Source organism: Coregonus clupeaformis, chromosome 25 (assembly GCF_020615455.1).
Source record: "Coregonus clupeaformis isolate EN_2021a chromosome 25, ASM2061545v1, whole genome shotgun sequence".
Taxonomy (NCBI): domain Eukaryota; kingdom Metazoa; phylum Chordata; class Actinopteri; order Salmoniformes; family Salmonidae; genus Coregonus; species Coregonus clupeaformis.
The window spans coordinates 27,196,108-27,220,654 of NC_059216.1; the positions used below are offsets into that span (position 1 = coordinate 27,196,108).

General features: G+C 44.5%; 1 protein-coding gene across 4 annotated transcripts in view; it reads left to right on the forward strand.

The window, feature by feature from the left end:
* ralgapa1 (Ral GTPase activating protein catalytic subunit alpha 1) overlaps nt 1-24,547 on the forward strand; it is a 94,816-nt gene that overhangs the window by 21,845 nt on the left and 48,424 nt on the right. For all 4 annotated transcript variants that reach the window (XR_005995369.2, XM_041848003.2, XM_041848001.2 and 1 more), the window contains exons 9-26: nt 2,225-2,439; nt 2,890-3,147; nt 5,521-5,697; nt 5,957-6,028; nt 6,175-6,323; nt 6,616-6,739; nt 7,123-7,292; nt 7,448-7,515; nt 7,682-7,858; nt 12,278-12,460; nt 15,351-15,475; nt 19,128-19,344; nt 19,488-19,670; nt 19,886-20,044; nt 20,155-20,348; nt 20,552-20,650; nt 20,855-21,010; nt 21,110-21,238. Coding sequence is in view for 3 of the 4 variants with exons in the window: in XM_041848003.2 (XP_041703937.2) it covers nt 2,225-2,439; nt 2,890-3,147; nt 5,521-5,697; nt 5,957-6,028; nt 6,175-6,323; nt 6,616-6,739; nt 7,123-7,292; nt 7,448-7,515; nt 7,682-7,858; nt 12,278-12,460; nt 15,351-15,475; nt 19,128-19,344; nt 19,488-19,670; nt 19,886-20,044; nt 20,155-20,348; nt 20,552-20,650; nt 20,855-21,010; nt 21,110-21,238 (2,855 nt within the window). In the remaining variant the exon portion in view is untranslated. The remainder of the gene's footprint in view (nt 1-2,224; nt 2,440-2,889; nt 3,148-5,520; nt 5,698-5,956; nt 6,029-6,174; nt 6,324-6,615; nt 6,740-7,122; nt 7,293-7,447; nt 7,516-7,681; nt 7,859-12,277; nt 12,461-15,350; nt 15,476-19,127; nt 19,345-19,487; nt 19,671-19,885; nt 20,045-20,154; nt 20,349-20,551; nt 20,651-20,854; nt 21,011-21,109; nt 21,239-24,547) is intronic.

Here is a 24,547-nt window from a genome sequence, read left to right on the forward strand (position 1 = left end):
GCAAGTTCTCCCACTTAAAAAGATGAGAGAGGCCTGTAATTTTCATCATAGGTACACGTCAACTATGACAGACAAAATTAGGAAAAAAAATCCAGAAAATCACATTGTAGGATTTTTAATGAATTTATTTACAAATTATGGTGGAAAATAAGTATTTGGTCAATAACAAAAGTTTCTCAATACTTTGTTATATACCCTTTGTTGGCAATGACACAGGTCAAACGTTTTCTGTAAGTCTTCACAAGGTTTTCACACACTGTTGCTGGTATTTTGGCCCATTCCTCCATGCAGATCTCCTCTAGAGCAGTGATGTTTTGGGGCTGTCGCTGGGCAACACGGACTTTCAACTCCCTCCAAAGATTTTCTATGGGGTTGAGATCTGGAGACTGGCTAGGCCACTCCAGGACCTTGAAATGCTTCTTACGAAGCCACTCCTTCGTTGCCCGGGCGGTGTGTTTGGGATCATTGTCATGCTGAAAGACCCAGCCACGTTTCATCTTCAATGCCCTTGCTGATGGAAGGAGGTTTTCACTCAAAATCTCACGATACATGGCCCCATTCATTCTTTCCTTTACACGGATCAGTCGTCCTGGTCCCTTTGCAGAAAAACAGCCCCAAAGCATGATGTTTCCACCCCCATGCTTCACAGTAGGTATGGTGTTCTTTGGATGCAACTCAGCATTCTTTGTCCTCCAAACACGACGAGTTGAGTTTTTACCAAAAAGTTCTATTTTGGTTTCATCTGACCATATGACATTCTCCCAATCCTCTTCTGGATCATCCAAATGCACTCTAGCAAACTTCAGACGGGCCTGGACATGTACTGGCTTAAGCAGGGGGACACGTCTGTCACTGCAGGATTTGAGTCCCTGGCGGCGTAGTGTGTTACTGATGGTAGGCTTTGTTACTTTGGTCCCAGCTCTCTGCAGGTCATTAACTAGGTCCCCCCGTGTGGTTCTGGCATTTTTGCTCACCGTTCTTGTGATCATTTTGACCCCACGGGGTGAGATCTTGCGTGGAGCCCCAGATCGAGGGAGATTATCAGTGGTCTTGTATGTCTTCCATTTCCTAATAATTGCTCCCACAGTTGATTCCTTCAAACCAAGCTGCTTACCTATTGCAGATTCAGTCTTCCCAGCCTGGTGCTGGTCTACAATTTTGTTTCTGGTGTCCTTTGACAGCTCTTTGGTCTTGGCCATAGTGGAGTTTGGAGTGTGACTGTTTGAGGTTGTGGACAGGTGTCTTTTATACTGATAACAAGTTCAAACAGGTGCCATTAATAAAGGTAACGAGTGGAGGACAGAGGAGCCTATTAAAGAAGAAGTTACAGGTCTGTGAGAGCCAGAAATCTTGCTTGTTTGTAGGTGACCAAATACTTATTTTCCACCATAATTTGCAAATAAATTCATTACAAATCCTACAATGTGATTTTCTGGATTTTTTTTTCTCATTTTGTCTGTCATAGTTGACGTGTACCTATGATGAAAATTACAGGCCTCGCTCATCTTTTTAAGTGGGAGAACTTGCACAATTGGTGGCTGATTAAATACTTTCTTTCCCCACTGTACATATGTACATACATACATGCATACACTGAGGTGAGGACACACATACAGTGCATTCGGAAAGTATTCAGACCCCTTCCCTTTTTCCACATTTTGTTACATTACAGCCTTATTCTAAAATGGATTAATCGTTTTTTTCCCTCATCAATCTACAGACAATACCCCATAATGACAAAGCAATAACAGTTTTTTAGAAATGTCTGCTATTTTTTAAAAATTTATATATATAAATAAAATATCACATTTACATACGTTTTCAGACCCTTTACTCAGTACTTTGTTGAAGCACCTTTGGGGTCAAGGGGTCTGAATACTTTCTGAATGCACTGTACATACTCCGACATTGCTCGTCTTAATATTTCTATATTTCTTAAGTCCGTTCTTTTCATTTTAGCTTTGTGTTTGTTGTTGTGTATTGCTAGATATTAAAGCACCATTGGAGCTAGGAACACAAGTATTTCGCTACACCTGCAATAAAATCTGCTAAATATATGTATGCGATCAATACAATTTGATTTGATTTGACCATATGCTTGAACCATGTTGGAAAGTAAATATCAGAGCCAGCACAGTACGGGTAGGTAGCACAATGGTGTGAAAAGGGTAATAGCGAAACATCTGCATTCTCTATTCAATCTCTCCGTCTGTCACCCCTCCAGAGGTTCCATCAATGAGACCAAAGCCTTACTACAGTGTAGTGAAGAGAGACCCAGAGACCAACGAGGCAGTGTACTGTACCAAGGAGAGCCTCCTCAACGCCCGGGTCATCTTCATCCGCTGGCTGGTGTCCTTCTGGCTGGAGCCACGCTCCAACACTGGAACACACATCCCTGGGGTGGATGGAGAGAGGGAGAGCGTGCCAAAAAACATCCAGGTAATCATTGTACTACACCCACCTGAGGGGAGAGTTTGCCATTGTTAGCACAACGTATATATTATATCTAGGTACATGGATGGAACTTTTGGGCACTGGCCAGCCGGGCTACTGGACAACAATCTTTACTAGCCCTTGTCCAAATGTTGTGCCATGCAATATTTTCCATCCCTGTCTAGGTATCATAGAGAGAGTGTGCCAAAAAACATATAGGTAGGTCATGCAGGCAGCAGCACACCTGAGGGAAGGTAAGAGGTATGTAGGGTTAGCATAATTATATCTTCACATTAAACACAGCCTCTGGGACAGCTTTTGAGTTGTGATATTGCTCGGTCTGTGGGTTTTACTAGTGAACCTCCAACACATGCATTGTGTTACATATATTTACCAGGCCTTATCGAAGCTGTAACGGTGGTCACTGATGATTGTGTTTCTCTGGATGTCTTCCAGAGGGCAGCAGCTGGGCTGGCAGCGCGGGGACATGGGCTGGGGGACGACTTAGGCCCCAGGGCAGACAGCCTGGATGGAGGGATGGGTTGTGAGCAGGAGCAGTCCCACTCTAACACCTCCACCTTGACCGAGAGGGAGCCCAGCTCCTCCAGCCTGTGTAGTATGGACGAGGAGCACCTCACTGACATGGAGGTTGTGAGAAGAGTCCTCTGTTCCTCCAGGACCAACGTCAACTTCATCACTGAGATTTTCCGACAGGTACAGCACACTTACTCACACAGTACATTGTGTTTTGCTCGTTGTAATAAATACATTTCACACCTTGGGATCAATACATTTCTACTACTACTACTGGGTCGTTACACAAAATCCCCTTTTGGTCCTTTTTAAAATATTTTAAGTAGAAATTGGGCACCAATATTGAATTGTAAAGGCCTGTTATATTAAAGCTGCACTATGCCGATATTGCTCCGCCATTTCCTAGTTGCTAAAATTATAATAGCCTAATTTTCAGTTTATGTATTTGGTATTTTGTGGTATTTTATTAGGATCCCCATTTAGCTGTTGCAAAAGCAGCGGCTACTCTTCCTGGGGTCCACACAAAACATGAAACATGACATAATACAGAACATTAATAGACAAGAACAGCTCAAGGACAGAACTACATAAAACATTTTTTAAAGGCACATGTAGACTACATACACACAAACTATCTAGGTCAAATAGGGGAGAGGCATTGTGCCGTGAGGTGTTGCTTTATCTGTTTTTGAAACCAGGTTTGCTGTTTATTTGAGCAATATGAGATGGAACGATGTGACAGTGTAGAGAATCATTGTACCATCTAAACCACTGTGAAATATATTTTCCATAACCCAAAATATTGTATTTTCAGCTGTTTGAAGCTGGTGTACAAACCGAAAGTAAAAGACGCAAAAAAGAAATGTAAGAACGGGAAGCATAGATATAGCGCGCATAGAATCTATTTACAGCTTCTTAGACTTGCTTTTAATGAGAACGACAGATCTATCTCACATTTCTATGTGAATTTGGTTGGGTCGCCCAATAAGTTACATATTGCAGCTTTAAATGAAGTGCCCTTTAATATAGACCACATGGAAAATTCATTAAATCCGATTTTTTTAATATGAATAAAGACTTGCTAAAGTGCCAATATTCAGCAGTTTTACATGTACCTCTGTGCCCTTTGTGACTTCTAGAAAGATTTTAACCCACTTAACCCCCAATTTTCTCCACTAGTTTTCCATCCAATTTGCGAGAGTTTTTCATGCGACTATTCTAAAATCCGAATAAAGAAAATATGCGCATTTTCCCACCAGTGGATTGTTTCCACCAAACGGACTTGTTGCAGATAAAAATCAGTGTGTGATTACGTATTGCACACAATGTACTTTTTTCACTTAAGTTTTCATAAACCTAATAAATATCTAACGTTCAGTGTGTTCCCATCTCATTTTCAACTCTACCGATAGTTTTGTCACACTGCGTTAAATAGCAAATGTGCCTACTCTGGTCTTGGCATGTCACCACCCTGTGAAGTTCATCATAAGTTATTTCATCTGTAACCTAATAAACTGCATGGTTTCCCAAGTCGTAGTGGGAGGACCACACACCATATCATCGCGTGACTCCAAGTTTACTTCGATATGATGGTTCAATATTTGCGCATAAAGGTGTTTCCACTGCCATTTCTCACTTAATAATTTTACCGATACAAAAAGATCCCACCATGTCGAACGAACAAATTATCTGTCGGCATTTATACAATTGTACTGAAAATTCCTGTTTCCATCACAGATGTGATTTTCTTTTCTTCTTTTCGGTATGACTTTATTCGCATAACAACTGTGGATGGAAACGTGATTAGTGTATAGCCTTAGTTATTTCGTTGTTTTGACAAAGTCATTTCTAAAGATGATTTATTTCATGTGATTAGTGCTTCATTGTAAGGTCAAAAAAACCTGTCCCTCATTTTAAGGTCACTTGAACTGAACTCTTGTTTTAATATGGTAAAACGTCCTTTTTAAATAATGTTTTCAAAAGAAACATTGAACATCTAATAGTCAAATCATAGTGTAAAAGCAGGTGAGCTGGTTCTACTCTTTTTGGCAGTTTCTGGTGTTTTGTGGTGGAAAACTGAGTGGGTCGAGCATAACACATCAACTATTAGTCATAGATAGACAGGCTAGACATTTCTTAAACATTTTTGTGAAGCTTGCATTCAATTGCCCCTTCCTGTTGCACACAACCTTCCATTCTCCAAGGGGATTTATGGCTGATTTTAAGATGAAATCGCCAACCCTTTAACTTTATTTGGCACTTACTATATATTTTCTTTTTTATTTAACCTCTTGAGATGGGAAAACATGTTTTTTAATAAGTTGAACGTGATGTTCATGACAGAATGTTAAAATGAGGTGAAATCAAACGTTTTCTCAAAGTTACACTACCCAAAAGGGACTACTGCAGGAGCTACTGCTACTACTACTGCTACTACTGCTACTTCTACTGCTACTGCTACTGCTACTACTACTACTACTACTACTACTACTACTACTACTGCTCCATTTTAATCCAGCACAGTGACATTGTTGTGTTGTCCTCTCTCCTCAGGCCTTCCTGTTGCCGATGTGTGAGGCTGCAGCCATGAGGAAGGTCGTGCGGGTGTACCAGGAGTGGTTTGCCCAGGAGGACAAGCCTGTGTTTATGAGGGAGCTGGAGGAGGAGAGGATATTTTCTACTGCTGGAGAGGTTAACCTGGAGCCTGTACCCCTGCAAGGCCAAGAGGAGGTGAGGGCTGGAGCTAGGGCTCTGGGTGGGTGAGGATGGAACCACGAGGGTCCTATTCATTAGGGCACACTAAGGAAAACCATTTGCAATGGGGAAACAAAAATGAGTCCAGGTAGTCACTCATGTTTCAGTCTGTTTTCTTACGTTTGGTAATGAACACGACCCTCTAGACCAAGAAGTAGACATGATGGAGCCTATCTTCATGGTCTCTCAGTCTAACACATGTTGTGTATTTGCTCTTCTTTCTGTGTCCTCTCAGAGGGTGAATAAAGTGTCTGAGAAAGAGCTGCTTGAGTACAGTGTGCATGCAGGTGTTCAGCCAACTCTACAGGTATGTTCTATTGGCCAACACACACACACTATGCAGAATAGGCAACCATATAAAGTAGTTCTGTAATGATCACTAACTTCCATCCAATACTGTCCAGTTCAATGCTTTTGTTCACCACCGTCATCTCCCTCTTTCTTCCACCCCAGGTGTTTGTCACCAACTCGGCCAATGTGTTTCTGCTGGAACCGGCCAACGAGCTGAAGATGCTGCTGGAGGAACATGTTGACATGTGCAAGAGAGTCCTTAACATCTATCGCAGCCTGGTCATGCATGAAACCATGGACCAGAAGACATGGTACAGCACAACACTAACTGAGCAGCCCATGGGTTTTAATGAGGAAGTGTAGCATACATTTACGGCCAGACCCAATTTGTTCCCTACAACTCCCATTAGCCCTAACCCTTCAACGTTTGCAGATCTGAAGGGTCTGGATAGGTATAAGCAGTGTAGTGGGGGAGCTTACATATTATTTCTTATACCTATAGAAGAGTTAGGGCCAAGGTGGAGTGGTAGGGCCTTTCCACTTTTTGTGCAACATATCCCTATGTGACCACTTCTCACTTGTGATGTGTCTGTCTGTCTGCAGGGAGCAGATCCTGCTGGTGCTGCTGAGGGTGACCGAGTGTGTGATGAAGAGACCTCCCTCCATCATGCCCCACGGCAAGAAGAACATGACCCTCTCAGGGAGACTGGCCGGGGCAGTCTTTCAGGTACCCAGCGTAGCACTCACAACATACAGTGTGTACGTCCCAAATGGCACCCTATTCCCTATATAGTGCACTACTTTTGACCAGGGGCCCATAGGGCTGTTGTCAAAACTACTGCACTATAGAGGGAAGAGGGTGCCATTTGGGACAGACACTGTGACTAACCACATGAGGGCGCTTTCTCAATGGTCTTATCTTGATTCCTTGAAACATCTCCTCGCTTCCCGCTGACAATTAGAGAATAATTTGGGAAAGGACAGAAGAGGAGGACACAAGGAATCGGGCAAAGACTTTTGAGAAAGCCTCCATAACCTTCCTCCACATGAAACCTAACAAAGGGATGTTTCTACTTTTCATGCTAGTCTTTCTGCCTCTTCCTCTGGTAGACCCTGATAGTGGCGTGGATCAAAGGGAACCTGAACGTGTACATCTCCAGGGAGCTGTGGGACGACCTGCTGGCCGTGCTGTCCTCACTCACCTGCTGGGAGGAGCTGGTCACAGAGTGGTCCCTCACCATGGAGACGCTCACCAAGGTTCTGGCCCGCAACCTGTACAGGTAAAAACAGGAGAGAACGTGCTCAACACACACGCACTGAGGAAGGCGAAAGCCGAAGCGTTTTGTTAAGACATGTTGAAAAGAAAATAATATTAAACAGAGGTTCAAATTGTAACTCAATCTAAGTGAGTGCTGGCCCCTTTTAAACGTTTCAGTCTGGACCTCAACGAGCTGCCCCTGGACAAGCTGAGCGAACAGAAACAGAAGAAACACAAGGGAAAAGGTACAACTCTGTCACTGCTTTACTCACTCTGATGGACACACTGCTTCCTCTCTCCATCACTCTCTATCTCTTTCCCTCCCTCTCCCTTCCTCCCTCCCTTTCTATTGAACACTACAGCGACGTACCAACCTGTACCCGATCTTTCCCTCTCTGTGTTGGTCACTAGGGGGAGCTCACGAGGGCCAGAAGATGGCTGTGGACCGTTCGTTCTCTAAGGGCTGGAGCAGGGACCAGCCTGGGAGTGGGAGCGGCCAGGCAGCAGCCATGAGGCAGCGCAGTGCCACCACCGCTGGCTCCCCGGGCATGGAGAAGGCCAGGAACACCATACGCCAGAAGACTGTGGGTTAGTGTCAAGCCATCATATTTATCAGGGGAAACTATGTCTACATATTGGAGGGTTGGTTGTCTTAACCTCGTGTCAAAGTGTTTATGGTATCTTTTATGGATTGTTTAAATTGCTGAATGTAATGGTTCCAGTAGATCTATACATGGCGCATTTTAAGGTTTTGGTGTGATAGCCAATGCTACTATTAACTGTCGTCAAATTGACCTAGGCAAGTTATTCTTATTTTAGCCATTTAGAAATAATCAATTCAATGGGAAATGGGTGCTGTGTAGGAGTCCTCCAGTGAAGAATCGTTAAACTGAGCAGGAGGGTTGTGTTGGCTCACGGAGGGCTCTGTGACCTGGCTCCTGAGGTACAGACAACCAGACAGACAGCCACCTGCCTCCACACAGCAGCTTGTCACCTTTGCCTTTTCCTTGTCCTCCTCTCTCTGAAGGTCACTGCTCTCTGCCTTGCTGTCACCGTCCTCACTTTTCCCCCTCACTTTCTCACCTTCTCTCCTTCTTCCTCTCTCCCCCTTTTTACCTTCCCCTTGTTTCTAAACACCTTTTCTATCCATTTCCTCTCTGTCCCTCTATTTCATGACCCCCTACCCTTCTCTCTTTTATTATCCTCTCTCCTTCCCCCTTACTTCTTTCACCTCCCCTCCCTCCTTTTTCTCCTTCCTCTCCTCCCTTCTCTCTTCTCTCTCTGTGGCGGCCGTCCGTCCCTCAGCCATGCGTAGCTGCTCTACGGGCGACAGCCTCCTGTCCCAAGCCTTTATCCGCAGCGCTAAAAGTGCCCCTGTCCTCATCCATCACCACTACCCTCTCCTGCCTGACTCTGTCCTCACTCCCCTAGCTGACAAGCTGGCAGGTAGAGCCCACTACTCTACGCCTGTACCTGTGTCTCTATCTGTATCTCCACCAACTTCACTTCTTCACTCACTATCTGTGTGTCTTTGCATACACCACCGTTCAAAAGTTTGGGGTCACTTAGAAATGTCCTTGTGTTCGAAAAGAAAAGCAATTTTTGATGTCCATTAAAATAACATCAAATTGATCAAAAATACAGTGTAGACATTGTTAATGTTGTAAATGGCTATTGTAGCTGGAAACGGCTGATAAAAAAAAAAAAAAAAAAAAAAGGAATATCTACATAGGCGTACAGAGGCCCATTATCAGCAACCATCAGTCCTGTGTTCCAATGGTTGTTGTGTTTGCTAATCCAAGTTTATCATTTTATTTTTATTGGCCAGTCTGATATATTGCTTTTTCTTTGCAACTGCCTAGAACGCCAGCATCCCGGAGTCGCCTCTTCACTGTTGACGTTGAGACTGGTGTTTTGCGGGAACTATTTAATGTAGCTGCCAGTTGAGGACCTGTGAGGCGTCTGTTTCTCAATCTAGACACTAATGTATTTGTCCTCTTGCTCGGTTGTGCACCGGGGCCTCCCACTCCTCTTTCTATTCTGGTTAGAGACAGTTTGCGCTGTTCTGTGAAGGAAGTAGTACACAGCGTTGTACGAGATCTTCAGTTTCTTGGCAATTTCTCGCATGGAATAGCCTTCATTTCTCAGAACAAGAATAGACTGACGAGTTTCAGAAGATAGTTATTTGTCTCTGGCCATTTTGATCCTGTAATCAAACCCACAATTGCTCATGCTCCAGATACTCAACTAGTCTCAAGAAGGCCAGTTTTATTGCTTCTTTAATCAGCACAACAGTTTTCAGCTGTGCTAACATAATTGCAAAAGGGTTTTCTAATGATCAATTAGCCTTTTAAAATGATAAACTTGGATTAGCAAACACAATGTGACATTGGAACACAGGACTGATGGTTGCTGATAATGGGCCTCTGTACGCCTATGTAGATATTCCATAAAAAATCAGCCGTTTCCAGCTACAATAGCCATTTACAACATGAACAATGTCTACACTGTATTTCTGATCAATTTGATGTTATTTTAATGGACCAAAAAATTGATTTTCTTTCGAAAACAAGGACATTTCTAAGTGACCCCAAACTTTTGAACGTTTGAGTGTATGTGTGTATGCAATGTTTTCTATGCTTGCGACTCCACACAGCCTGCATGTCTTTTGGGGGGGGGGGTGCTCTTGTTTGCTGCCATGCCATTTCATAAACAAAACTGAAAGGATATATCTCTCAGGTCTAGACTCTGGGGGTGTGTTGTTTTTAGTTTGTTGTTATTGTTGGTGTTTTCCCTGCATGTGGTTTGGTGTCTATCCCCATTCCCTATCAATTGATGGTTTTGATGACATCTGCTCAAAATGACAGATATTGTCAACCCAGAGATGATTTTTGGATGAATTCTCATTTGGTGTTATTGATGTATTCTAATTAGTCCTTTTCCTCTGCTGCAGTTGTTTTGTCTTTGATGATAAGGATATTATTTGATGCAACTGAAATATTAATTTATTAACCATGAAAAGGAATGCTGTTTTTGTCATGTTTTGTCTACCATTGTTTTTGTATCTGTGAACATGCGTACATAAGATGGTTGGTGCTCCTGGGTCCAGCGATATTTGGTTAGAATAAACCATTGATACAAGCTTGCCTGCCTTCAACCACCTGATCCTCTAATCATTTACACAGATATACAGGTGCAGCTCAATAAATTAGAATATTGTGGAAAGGTTAAGTATTTTCAATAATTCAATTGACAAAGTGAAACTCATATATATCGTGGATTAATTACACAAAAAGTGAAATAGTTCAAGCCTGTATTTGTTTTAATCTTGATGATTACGGCTTACAGCTCATGAAAACCCCAAATTCAGTATCTCAGAAAATTAGAATATTGTGAAAACTGTAGACTCAAGGTGTCACACTAATCAGCTAACTTACTCAAAACACCTACAAATGTTTCCTGAGCCTTTAAATGGTCTCTCAGTCCAGTTCAGTAGGCTTCACAATCATGGGGAAGACTGCTGACTTGACAGTTGTGCAGAAGACAGTCATCAACACCCTCCACAAGGAGGGAAAGCCTCAAAATATCATTGCTAAAGAAGCTGGCTGTTCAGAGTGCTGTATCCAAGCATATTCATGGAAGGAAGAAGTGTGGTAGGAAAAGGTGCACAAGCAACAGGGATAACTGGATCCTTGAGAGGATTGTCAAGCAAAGGCCATTCAAAAATGTGTGGGAGCTTCACAAGGAGTGGACTGAGGCAGCAGTCAGTGCATCAAGAGCCACCACGCACAGACGTATCCAGGAAATGGGATACAACTGTCGCATTCCTCGTGTCAAGCCACTCCTGAACCAGAGGCAACGTCAGAAGCGTCTTACCTGGGCTAAGGAGAAAAATAACTGGTTTGTCGCTCAGTGGTCCAAAGTCCTCTTTTCAGATTAAAGTAAATTTTGCATTTAATTTGGCAATCAAGGTCCCAGAGTCTGGAGGAAGAGTGGAGAGGCACAGAATCCAAGTTGCTTGATGTCCAGTGTGAAGTTTCCACAGTCAGTGATGATTTGGGGAGCCATGTCTTCTTCTGGTGTTGGTCCACTGTGTTTCATCAAGTCCAAAGTCAACTCAGCCGTCTACCAGGAAATGTTAGAGCACTTCATGCTTCCTTCTGCTGACAAGCTTTTCTGCTGACAAGCTTTATGGAGATGCTGATTTCATTTTCCGGCATGACTTGGCACCTGCCCACACTGCCAAAGGTACCAATACCTGGTTCAATGACCATGGGATTACTGTGCTTGATTGGCCAGCAAACTCGCCTGATCTGAACCCCATAGAGAATTTATGGGGTATTGTCAAGAGGAAGTTAAGACACGAGACCCAACAATGCAGACGAGCTAAAGGCCGCTATCGAAACAACCTGGGCTTCCATAACACCTCAGCAGTGCCACAGGCTGATCGACTCCATGCCACGCCGCATAGATGCAGCAATTGATGCAAAAGGAGCCCCAACCAGGTACTGACTGCATGTACAAGAACATACTTTTCAGAAGGCCAACATGTCTGTATAAAATTCATTTTTTCACTGGTTTTATGTCATATTCTAATTTTATGAGATACTGAATTTGGGGTTTTCATGAGCTGTAAGCCGTAATCATCAAGATTAAAACAAATACAGGCTTGAACTATTTTACTTTTTGTGTAATTAATCCACGATATATATGAGTTTCACTTTGTCAATTGAATTATTGAAATTATTAAACTTTTCCACAATATTCTAATTTATTGAGCTGCACCTGTATATTAGATGTGTAGGCAATTATAGACATGCAATTGGTTTGATTTTGCAATGCCCACAGAAGCTGCATATGGACATGTCTGCCAACTATATAAGATCATATCGCTGGACCACAGTGTTGTGTATGTTACTGATCCATTCCCGTCGCTGTGTTTCCTGCATGTAGAGTTGGTAGGACCCATCTCCAGTGAGCTGTGCTCTGTGTCCCCTCTCTGTCCAGATATGGAGGATCCCCCGATGGCCCCTCGGGCCCCCAGGATCCACCACTGCTCCCAGAGCGAGGATACCCCGGCCTCTGAGTTGTTTTCAGGGTCCGGCGACCTGGACCCCCAGGGGCCCCTGCTCCCCCGCAGCAGCAGCGCCTCCGACATCATGGAGCCCTTCATCGCCGAGAGGGTCAAAGGTGCTCTTCCTGTCCCTGACAGTCCCCCCTCTCACCCCACCTCCACCACCGCTGTCTCTGTCCCCCACAACCACGCCCTGCACCCCCCCAACCCCCCCTCTGCCACAGGTAGCAGGGTGGCCTCTCTGGAGGTGGGGGATAGCATCTATGACCACCTGTGGCAGATGATAGGCCCCTGCCCCCCTGACTGGACGTGTGGTGGAACCTCCTTCTCCTCCACCCTCACCCAGTCCTCCGAGAGAGAGGAGGAGGGGGAGACTGAGGGGGAGGAGGACCTGCTTAGCTCTCTCAGGGAGTACCTGATGCAAAGAAGCCTGGAGGAGGGAGGTGGATGGGGGGAGAGGTGTTGCCCTAGTGATGCTTTGGATGGTAGTGCTGTGGCTGTGACGGTACAGTCAGGGTCACAGCGGGTCAGGAGACAGGTCCAGGTAAGGCAGCAGAGCAGCTTGGACTCAGCAGAGGAGGACAGTGCAGAGCAGCAGCCTCCTGAGAGGAGCATTTATGAGTGTCTGGAGCAGAGTGATGACTGGGAGCTGGCCAGCAGGGGGAGCTCTAGTCTAGACCAGCAGGTAACTACTCAGGGCACAGAGAATAGGGAAGAGCCCCACTTGGTCAGGCAGGATGCCACAGAGTGTGAGTATAATAACGAGACAGGAGGTTCAGGCCAACAGGCCCCTCAGCCCCAGCAGCAGTCCCATTCCCTCCACCATGCCCTCAAGCCCAGGCTGGTCCGGGGCAGGCCCAAAAAGCACAACGGGGGAGGGGTGCACGTCAGCTTCCGGCCCTCCACAGAGTCTGTCCAGTTCCACAACCCTCTAGACTACAAGGAGGCCCACTGGAGGACCAGGCTGCGCCGCCTCAGCCACTTCAGCAGCCACTCTGTAGGAGGGGTGGGGTCTGGAGGGGCAGGGGTGGGGGTGGGGGGGTCAAAGGGTAAAGAGAGGTCAGGAGGGGAGGGGGTGAGCGGAAACGGGGAGCAGCCTGATCGGGAGGCCAGTGGAGTGGGGGGTCATGCAACAAGGCAAGGACGTGTCCGTCTGGGGCGCTCTGCCCTTCGGCCCCGTGGGACCCGGTCCAGGTCCCAGGATGCGGAGTCGGGGATCAGTCCCTCTCGGCAGCAGCAGGGGGCTCTGTTGGGCGGTGTGTATAAATCTGTGGTCCATGCTCTCTCCAAGCCCAAGGCCCACACCTCCGGCTCCGCGTCTCCCCAGCGGCACAGCAAAGCCCCCGGCGGGGCCACAGAGGCGCCCCTGAGGGACCTATACACTCATGTATTGGGCTATTTTGGAAGAAAAGCACCAGGTGAGAGACTTGAGTTGCGTCGCTGTGCTCCAAGGCACTACCACAACATGGAAAACAAAACGACAAAACTAAACAAAAACACAAAGCACCACCGTTCTATCTCCTCCGTCTTTTCCGTTTTTAATTAACTGTTTTTTGCTGAATGTGGATTGAATTGAAGCTTTTTTTTTGTTTCCTGTTTTAAAGTACTGTAGCTGACACAATCCAAAAAAAGAACCAAAGCCCGGCCGAAGGCCCCCCTTCCTCTCCTCCTGGGACGGCTCTCCCCTCCTCCTCCTCCTCCTCCAGCTTTTGGGACTAAATCTCTGCTGCCCCTCCTCTTCCCTCCCTGGATGCTGCATGTGGCCTCACACCTCCCCCTCAGCCTTCTCTCTCAGAGCACACAACACCATACTGTACATCACATTCACTGCACACACTGAGATCAATTCTACAATCACATCAGGCGAAAACAGGCTAACTAACTAATTTACAATAATACATTGACATATAACACACATAGTGTAGTATTATAATGTCCTCTGAAGTCCATTGCTTTCATATATACAGGAACATGAGCCTGGGAAATGTATGCTGATGCTCTGACATGTCAATATACCTTCAACCAGGTGAAGGCAGTATAGCCCATCTGATGGAGAATAGAATTTCAGCACCACCAACTGGCAGGAAAGCATTGAGCTGGGTCCTCTTGAGTCATCTCAATGACACACTACCACAAAGTCCAATGTCTTTTTTCTTTGCCTGGGTTTTACTGTAGTAGCCCGATACTATTTTAACATTGACAGTTAACGCAAAGATTTTGGCAAGGTGTGTTAACAGAACAGCAATAGTGGCTTCTTAGGGCAGTAGACACACTTTTAATGGCAGGTCACTAGAACTAAAACCTAGTTAAAAGCTCAGACTAACCAGATAAATGTGAAGTCACAGGGCATGATGGGGACAAACAATGCTCTCTGCTTCTCTGACAATCCAGCCCAACGCATATAATAACCACTACCGCTCTGTTTAATAATGTATCATGGCCTTGTGTTTGTATGCTGCCCCATCGTTCAGTTATCCCTTCACTATCCAGTTAACACACTGGCCACTCTCACCTAACCACAGTTCAGTTAACATAGCTTGACTAATCTCTGTTCTGTGGTGTGCTGTACTCATGGCCTGGACAAAGCAAGGTTCTTGCTCTCTCTCCTTTTCTCCTCTCTCTCCTCTCTCTCTGGGAATGCATGTGAGTAACTCCTGCATCGCTTTACTGGTTGTACTCGGTTGTGTTGGTTGGCTTTTCTTTAAGGTTGTTCTGTTGAGCTTTGTGCATCAGTTACCTTAATTATTGTTCTCTATGTAACAGCACATACAACACTACAGTTACCTTACTGTATTGACTGATACTTTTACGCAGGCACACATTTCTTAACTTAACATTCTCCACAACCTATAGGAATGACATGAATTCAAGCTTTTATCCCAATGGTATTGTGTTGAGGAGCTCTGTATGCTAGGGATGTGAAGATGCTTGTAGTTGTAGTGCTGTTTGTGTCAGTATCTAGGACGGTGGGGTGAAGTGTGTCCTCTGCTCCCTGCCTGAACACAGCCAACAAAGAGGACCCTTGTCAGAAGATGCGGCCTGTGTCCAGTGATGCAGGCAACAGCAACCAAAACTTTGGCGACCTGATGGACGAGTTTATCCAAGAGCGTCTGCGAGCGGGAGGCACCTCTGTAAGTCGCCCTTCTATTCTCTTTCTTTTCTCTATTTATATCCTGCTGTCTCTCTCTCTCTCTCTCTCTCTCTCTCTCTCTCTCTCTCTCTCTCTCTCTCTCTCTCTCTCGTCTCTTTCTCTCTGTCTCTCTCTCTGTCTCTCTCTCGCTCTCACGCTCTCTCTCTCGCGCGCTCTCTCTCGCGCGCTCTCTCTCACTCTCTCTCGCTCTCTCGCGCGCTTTCTCTCTCTCTTTCTCTCTCTTTCTTTCTTTCTTTCTCTCTCTCACGCTCTCTCTCTCTTTCTCTCTTACGCTCTCTCTCTCACGCTCTCTCTCTCACGCTCTCTCTCTCTCTCTCTCTCTCTCTCGCTCTCACGCTCTCTCGCGCGCGCGCTCTCTCTCTCTTTCTCTCTCTCTTTCTCTCTTTCTTGCTCTCTCTCTCTCTCTCTCACACTCACTCACACACATATATACAGTGCCCTCCACTATTATTGGCACCCCTGTTTAAGATGTGGTCGAGGACTTCAAAAATTCTCTTTTTTTTTAAACAACATAGAACCCAAATGCAAAAAAGAGAAAATCCAACCTTTTATTTAAGTACATTACTTTGGTGGTAAAAAAAATAATCACACATTTAGAAAAAAAATAACTTGAAATCATGTGTCCCACAATTATTGGCACCCCTAACAATTCCGCTGAAAATTATAATTGATTTTTTTTTAAATATATTTTTCTGTAGTTGCTAAAGTTGGTCAGGGTATCTAGGAACTTTTAATTAGTAATTCATGACTTCCTGTTTCCCTGGGGTATAAATATGACGTGACACAGAGGCCTAATTCTCTTACCCATTTGTCAACATGTCAAAGACAAGAGAACACACCATTCAAGTAAGGCAGATTTGTGTCGACCTTCATAAGTCAGGCAATAGCTACAAGAAAATAGCCACTCGCCTTAACTTGCCCGTATCTACAGTCAGAGGAATCATTAAGAAGTTTAAAACAACTGGAACAGTGACAAACAAGGCTGGAAGAGGTCCCAAGTTTATCTTGCCACAACGCACAGTGAGGAGGATGGTAAGAGAAGTAAAAAAAAGTCCTAAGCTCACTGTCACAGAATTGCATTAAAGAGTGGCATCTTGGGGTCACAAAGTCTCCAAAACAACCATCAAACGCTCTCTACATGCCAACAAGCTGTTTGGGAGGCATGCAAGGAAAAAGCCTTTTCTCACTAACACTCACAAACCTAAACGTCTGGAGTTTGCTAAGCGGCACTGGGACTTCAACTGGGATCGTGTGCTTTGGTCAGATGAGACTAAGATTGAGCTTTTTGGCAACAAACACTCTAAGTGGGTCTGGCGTAAAACAAAAGATGAGTATGCCGAAAAGCACCTCATGCCCACCGTGAAGTATGGTGGAGGATCTGTGATGCTGTGGGCCTGTTTCTCTTCCAAAGGCCCTGGGAACCTTGTTAGGGTGCATGGCATTATGAACGCTTTGAACTACCAGGACATTTTAAATAAAAACCTGATGGCCTCTGCCAGAAAGCTGAAGATGGGTCGTCATTGGGTCTTTCAGCAGGATAATGATCCAAAACATGTGGCAAAATCTACACAAAAATGGTTCAGCAGTCACAAACTCAAGGTCCTCCCATGGCCATCTCAGTCCCCAGACCTCAACCCAATCGAAAACCTGTGGGGCGAGCTAAAGAGGAGAGTGCATAAGAGAGGACCCAGGACACTAGATGATCTAGAAAGATTGTGCAAAGAAGAATGGTCAAAGATCCCCCTCTCTGTGTTCTCCAATCTTGTGAAATGTTATAGGAGGAGATTAAGTGCTGTCTTGTTGGCAAAAGGGGGTTGTACAAAGTATTAACATCAGGGGTGCCAATAATTGTGGGACACATGATTTAAAGTTTATTTTTTTCTAAATGTGTGATTTTTTTTTTTACACCAAAGTAATGTACTTAAATAAAAGGTTGGATTTTTCTCTTTTTTTGCATTTGGGTTCTATGTTGTTTAAAAAAATATGAGAATTTTTGGAAGTCCTCGACCACATCTTAAACAGGGGTGCCAATAATTGTGGAGGGCACTGTATATATATACAGTGGGGAAAAAAAGTATTTAGTCAGCCACCAATTGTGCAAGTTCTCCCACTTAAAAAGATGAGAGGCCTGTAATTTTCATCATAGGTACACGTCAACTATGACAGACAAAATGAGAAAAAGAAATCCAGAAAATCACATTGTATGATTTTTAATGAATTTATTTGCAAATTATGGTGTAAAATAAGTATTTGGTCAATAACAAAAGTTTCTCAATAGTTTGTTATATACCCTTTGTTGGCAATGACACAGGTCAAACGTTTTCTGTAAGTCTTCACAAGGTTTTCACACACTGTTTCACACACAGAGCAGTGATGTTTTGGGGCTGTCGCTGGGCAACACGGACTTTCAACTCCCTCCAAATATTTTCTATGGGGTTGAGATCTGGAGACTGGCAAATCTCACGATACATGGCCCCATTCATTCTTTCCTTTACACGGATCAGTCGTCCTGGTCCCTTTGCAGAAAAACAGCCCCAAAGCATGATGTTTCCACCCCCAAAGCATGATGTTTCCACCCCCATGCTTCACAGTAGGTATGGTGTTCTTTGGATGCAACTCAGCATTCTTTGTCCTCCAAACACGACGAGTTGAATTTTTACCAAAAAGTTATATTTTTGTTTCATCTGACCATATGACATTCTCCCAATCCTTTTCTGGATCATCCAAATGCACTCTAGCAAACTTCAGACGGGCCTGGACATGTACTGGCTTAAGCAGGGGGACACGTCTGGCACTGCAGGAATTGAGTCCCTGGCGGCGTAGTGTGTTACTGATGGTAGGCTTTGTTACTTTGGTCCCAGCTCTCTGCAGGTCATTCACTAGGTCCCCCCGTGTGGTTCTGGGATTTTTGCTCACCGTTCTTGTGATCATTTTGACCCCACGGGGTGAGATCTTGCGTGGAGCCCCAGATCGAGGGAGATTATCAGTGGTCTTGTATGTCTTCCATTTCCTAATAATTGCTCCCACAGTTGATTTCTTCAAACCAAGCTGCTTACCTATTGCAGATTCAGTCTTCCCAGCCTGGTGCAGGTCTACAATTTTGTTTCTGGTGTCCTTTGACAGCTCTTTGGTCTTGGCCATAGTGGAGTTTGGAGTGTGACTGTTTGAGGTTGTGGACAGGTGTCTTTTATACTGATAACAAGTTCAAACAGGTGCCATTAATACAGGTAACGAGTGGAGGACAGAGGAGCCTCTTAAAGAAGAAGTTACAGGTCTGTGAGAGCCAGAAATCTTGCTTGTTTGTAGGTGACCAAATACTTATTTTCCACCATAATTTGCAAATAAATTCATTAAAAATCCTACAATGTGATTTTCTGGAAATGTTTTCCTCAATTTGTCTGTCATAGTTGACGTGTACCTATGATGAAAATTACAGGCCTCTCTCATCTTTTTAAGTGGGAGAACTTGCACAATTGGTGGCTGACTAAATACTTTTTTTCCCCACTGTATATTTAGATTATGAGCTGAGTGAATAAGTGAATGTCCTCAGCTCATGCTCCCTGAGTGTTAACTTTATTCCTAACATCAGAGTACTAACTTCTCTCTTCTGTCCTATCTACCTCTCTTTGCAGGGTACGACCAGGCGTGGCAGCAGCCCCGGTAGTCTGGAGATCCCCAAGGACCTGCCAGAACTCCTGAACCGTCAGAACGCCACTCGACCCGTGGACGACCCCGGCGTGCCCTCCGAGTGGACCTCCCCCGCCAGTGGCAGCAGCAGCGACTTAATCAGCTCCGACAGCCAATCAGACTCCTTTAACGCCTTCCAGTACGCCAACTGCAAGTTTGAAAGTGAGTCTGACGTCACCACGGCTGCTGCTAGCCCTCACTTGCTATGCATGCATATTGGTTGTGTAAAAACATGGCGGTGTAACATAGTATTGGAGTAGAGTGGATTGTAGATTGTTCTTGACATACTTTAGTGGGACTATTAGATTTCAGCTTTGGTCCGGATGGCTGTGGTGCGGGGTCGTTGGACCAGGATAACACTAGCCTGGGAGGAGTACCCCAGACTGCAGAGGAACAGGAGCTGTCCAGCCTCACCACCCTGCACATTGACTCTGAGACCAGTAGTCTGAGCCAGCATGGCCTGTCTGCAGATACCGTCACCATCACAGGTCAGAGCTGCAGATAAACAAATCAGAATACATCAGCTTTCAATGTCCACATCACTCATCCTTTTATACATCTTGGTGACTTTCCCACTTAACTAAAGCACTTCGATCATCTGGAAAAACCCATAGAAATCCATAATAAAATATGGATGAAATCCAATCAACTTGTATAATTACTACCTAATTAATTACATCTCTTTGTTTGTGACTCCCTCCAGGTTCAGAGAGTGCGTCCCCGATGCATTCCTTGGGGGATTCCCGCTCCCAGACCCCGTCCCCAGCCACGCTGACCGCGGAACATGTAGCGCTGCAGCACAAGGACCTGCAGCTGGATGAGAAACTACATCACTCTGTAGTACAGACTCCGGATGACCTGGGTAATACACACACACACTGCTCTCATCACCTAACACACAACACAAACGCACAACACACAGCCTTTCGTATATTAAAAGTGTACTAAAAAGTGTCATCTCCCTCGTCTCAGAAACCAGTGAGTTTCCTACAGAGGACTGCAGTGTGATGGCTGGTGGCTCGCTGACCGGTTGGCACGCTGACGTTGCCACGGTGATGTGGCGGAGGATGCTAGGCATTCTGGGAGATGTGAACACCATTAAGGACCCAGAGATCCACGCGCAGGTCTTTGACTACCTCTGTGAGCTGTGGCAGAACCTGGCCAAGGCAAGGAACCATATGGGAACCAATCAGACTGTATACTCCATACATTGACAGGCCCTTAGTTCGCATCACACATCAGACTGGTTTGTCAGGGGAAGTGACTAGATCGGTGTGTGCAAGACACTCACAAACAACATTCACTCACTCTTTGTCTCTCTCTCCCCCCTCTCTCTCTCTCTCTCCTCTCTCTCTCTCTCTCGCATCAGATCAGAGATAATCTGGGGATCTCTCTGGACAACCAGTCGTCTCCTCCTCCCCCGGTCCTCATTCCTCCCCTTCGGATCCTCACCCCCTGGCTCTTCAAAGTACGTACCTCTCACCGCTCCCTTATATAATCAGTCCTGGAAAAGTCACTTCACTTCTTCACACGTTATCCTTGGAATTGCAGGGAAACAAATGCACAGATACAGGCGAGCATTCTTTTTACCATGACACTGATGTAAAAGTGAACAATGTTATACTTCTGCTCTTGTATCTGTGTCACTGACTGCTTGTTGTCCCCTGTACAGGCGACCATGCTGACTGAGAGGTACAAACAGGGAAAGCTTCACGCCTACAAGCTCATCTGTAAGATCATGAAGAGGAGGCAGGACGTATCGCCCAACTCAGACTTCCTCACACACTTCTACAACATCATGCACTGTGGCCTCATGCATGTCGACCAGGTGTGTGTGTGTGTTCAAGTGTGGCAATCTGCCAATCTCCTCACATCATGGTGAATATTGGTCTCTCTCTCTCTCTGTCACTCTCTCTGTGTTTCTCAGGACATAGTGAACACCATCATTAAGCACTGTTCTCCTCGGTTCTTCTCCATCGGCCTTCCCGGGGCCACCATGCTCATCCTGGATTTCATCATTGCAGCCAGCAGAGTCACAGCCTGCTCTTCCCTCAACGTGAGAACACCTCCACCATTCACCCTCTCTGATTCCATATTAACAAAAATAATCAGGGCTCAAAACTGCGACTAAAACACTCTCTCATTTGCGACCCTTTGACTTTGCAGTGCGACACCAATTTTTTAATGGTAGCTAGGGTGCCAGTGAATTTTTAGCTGGTCACGTTAGTTTTTGGTTCACTATTTTTGTTTTGTTTATATCATGACATTATTCAAACAGTAATGTGCAATTGACCCAAAATTAATTAACCATATGAAAGTATCTGCCTGTCCCTGTTTCACTGACGGCTGCTGTGTGAGTGAGCCACTCCCTCTTCCATCTGTGCACAAGGAGGTGCATTCTAGTAAGCACAACCATGTGACTGTTGCTCAAAATGAAATTGCGGGAAAAATATATTTTCAAAACAACTATTGTTCTATTTACAGAGAGGAGAGTCACAGCTTTCTGTGATAAATAAATGATATATTCACATCTCAATATTGAGTTCATGGCAACACTTTACAGCTGGAGTAGGCTATGTAATACGCTATATATACAAAAGTATGTGGACACCCCTTCAAATTAGTGGATTCGGCTATTTCAGCCACACCCGTTGCTGACAGGTGCATAGAATCGAGCACACAGCCATGCAATCTCCGTAGACAAACATTGGCAGTAGAATGGCCTTACTGAAGAGCTCAGTGACTTTCAACGTAGCACCGTCATAGGATACCACCTTTCCAACAAGTCAGTTCGTCAAATTTATGCCCTGCTAGAGCGGCCCGGGTCAACTGTAAGTGCTGTTATTGTGAAGTGGAAACGTCTAGGAGCAACAACGGCTCAGCCGCGAAGTGGTAGGCCACACAAGCTCACAGTACGGGACTGCTGAGTGCTGTCGCGTGTAAAAAAAATAAAAATATCCTTGGTTGCAACTAGGGCTGTTGCGTTGACCGTATTACCGCCACACCGGAGGTCACGAGTCATGAAAGCAGTCAAATTCCACGTGTCCGTTTCGTCACGGTAATTAAGCTTCTCCTAGCTCTGATACTGCTGATGGTCATTAGTAGCCTACCAAATTTGCTAACTGCCTGGTACTCAGCACTCTATTGTCCCTCTAATCACTCTGACATCAATGCAAATGTTTTCGAAAATCGAATCAAACACTTCATGAAAGCCCATGAGCTCATGTTGCGCAACATTTCAATAAGCTATGCAATTGTGCGAGAAAACAGAGTGATGGCCTCTACTAAAAAGAGGAGGATCCACTTTCTATAGGCTAGGCCTACTATATTTATTTCTCAACTTCCTAATATTAAGCACATTGCTTATATTTACAACAGGAGTATGGCCTACCTGGCTGGCATGAAAATAAACCATGGGGAAAAGCGTCCTCCGTTCGCGATTTAAGTGCATAGATGACATGTTTTTTTTTCCACTGACCCTGTTTCAATATAGATGCATGATAATGGTCCATTCTAAATCAAAACAAATTTCACACATATATTATTTAGTATATGTAAATACAAGATTAAATCAAGAATAGTCTAATGGGTGACAATATTAGCCTATCACTTGTGAATGATATATTATCACTTGTGTATGATGCGCAGCATAAGAAACAAAGCCTTTTTTTTGCGACTTTTTCAAATCATAGTCCCACACCTCATGTAGCCTAGCCCATAGGCCTATATGTTTTAATAAGGTTTGTATCACAACTAAAGTGGCCAAATAACTTCTTAAAATTAAGCACAAGGGGTGTAGAGCCTAACTGGCATACATAAGCAGCGCATGAGTTTCAAGTTTGGGGAACATAATTTTCACCTTAAAAATGCACCTTTATAATAAAAGCATTACATGCATAATTGCATTTGCGGTCACTTTTGATAATGGTGTTTTCCGCTAATGAAACATTCACACTTATAGCCTACTACCATGTGCTCATTGCTGCGCTTATTATGTGAATAAATAGCCTAATAGTTTATCAACATTTTAAGCTAAAAGTTCTGATCGGTTGCGTAAAAAAGGTTTTTGATGCTAGTGGTTGTATTAATTTGAGATCTATTGCATCCCACAACTGTCCCAAACTATGTTTTGGAATATTTATTTCTCGCACAGAATAGAATAGGTCGACCTTTGTACTATGGGGGATAGTAGATTGACATAGGCTAGTGCTTTTGCTGGTCGTTAAGCCTACTCATCTTGTTTGCTGACGAAAAGTAAATGTGGACAGTTCTTCTATTATCGTCAATATACACCTCGGAATTGGATAAGGACGCACGCAGTTGCGTCCCCGATGTCTGTCTTCACTTGTAGCCTGTGAGAAGACCCGATCACGTGATAGAGCGCACAGCACTAAGGGAGAAGGGCACAACGGCCACTGGCCACAAAAGGCATGGATTTTTTTAGGGTGCATTACGGCCACACAAAGGGGATGCCGCTGTGAAATTCTAGGCATTATCAAGTGCTTGTCAAATTGTGAATGATAGACTGATAAAAAACAAAGCAGAGCTCATGCCTTTTCAAGCTACTTTTTTCAAATCATCATTAGTCACATCATGCAGTTTTACAATGTATTACAAATCAAAACATATAAAACTAAACAACTAAAGTTACAATAATAACTCTAAATTAAGCAAATAGGAATACCTATTTCTTTGTTAACCGCTCAACACAGAATAGCCGCATGTGCGCACTCCCTCAAATCGTTTGGAGAAAATATCCTTTCTATTTTATTCAGCTTTGTTCAATTGTATTCTTCATAGTATAAAATAATGCCACAGAATTCTAAGCAAATCTTGTCTGCTAAATGAACTAGTGTAGCCCACAGCCATTTGACATAGCCAGATCAGGACCTAACTAACATAAGGACAACTCGGAGTATGCTATTCTGTTCTTCTGAAATAGACTACATTTTATTCATTTCATGCTTCTTTAGACCTGTCTAAAATAAATCATGGATTTATTTTGAAGGTGTTGGCTATATTACGTGGATTTTTTAGACTTTTTTAAATGTAGATGTTCCAAAGGTCAGCATCAGTGGCTTGTAGGCTATTTGTGGAAGCCAGGAGACGCTAAATGTGTTTGTGTTAATTAACGGTAAATTACAGTGAGACCGACAGTTATTTGCTTGTCAATCACCGGCTGACGAAATTCCGTGACCGCCACAGCCCTAGTTGCAACACTCACTGCAGAGTTCCAAACTGCCTCTGGAAGCAACATCAGCACAAGAACTGTTCGTCGGGAGTTTCATGAAATGGGTTTCCATGGCCGAGCAGCCGTACACAAGCCTAAGATCACCATGGTCAATGCCAAGTGTCGGCTGGAGTG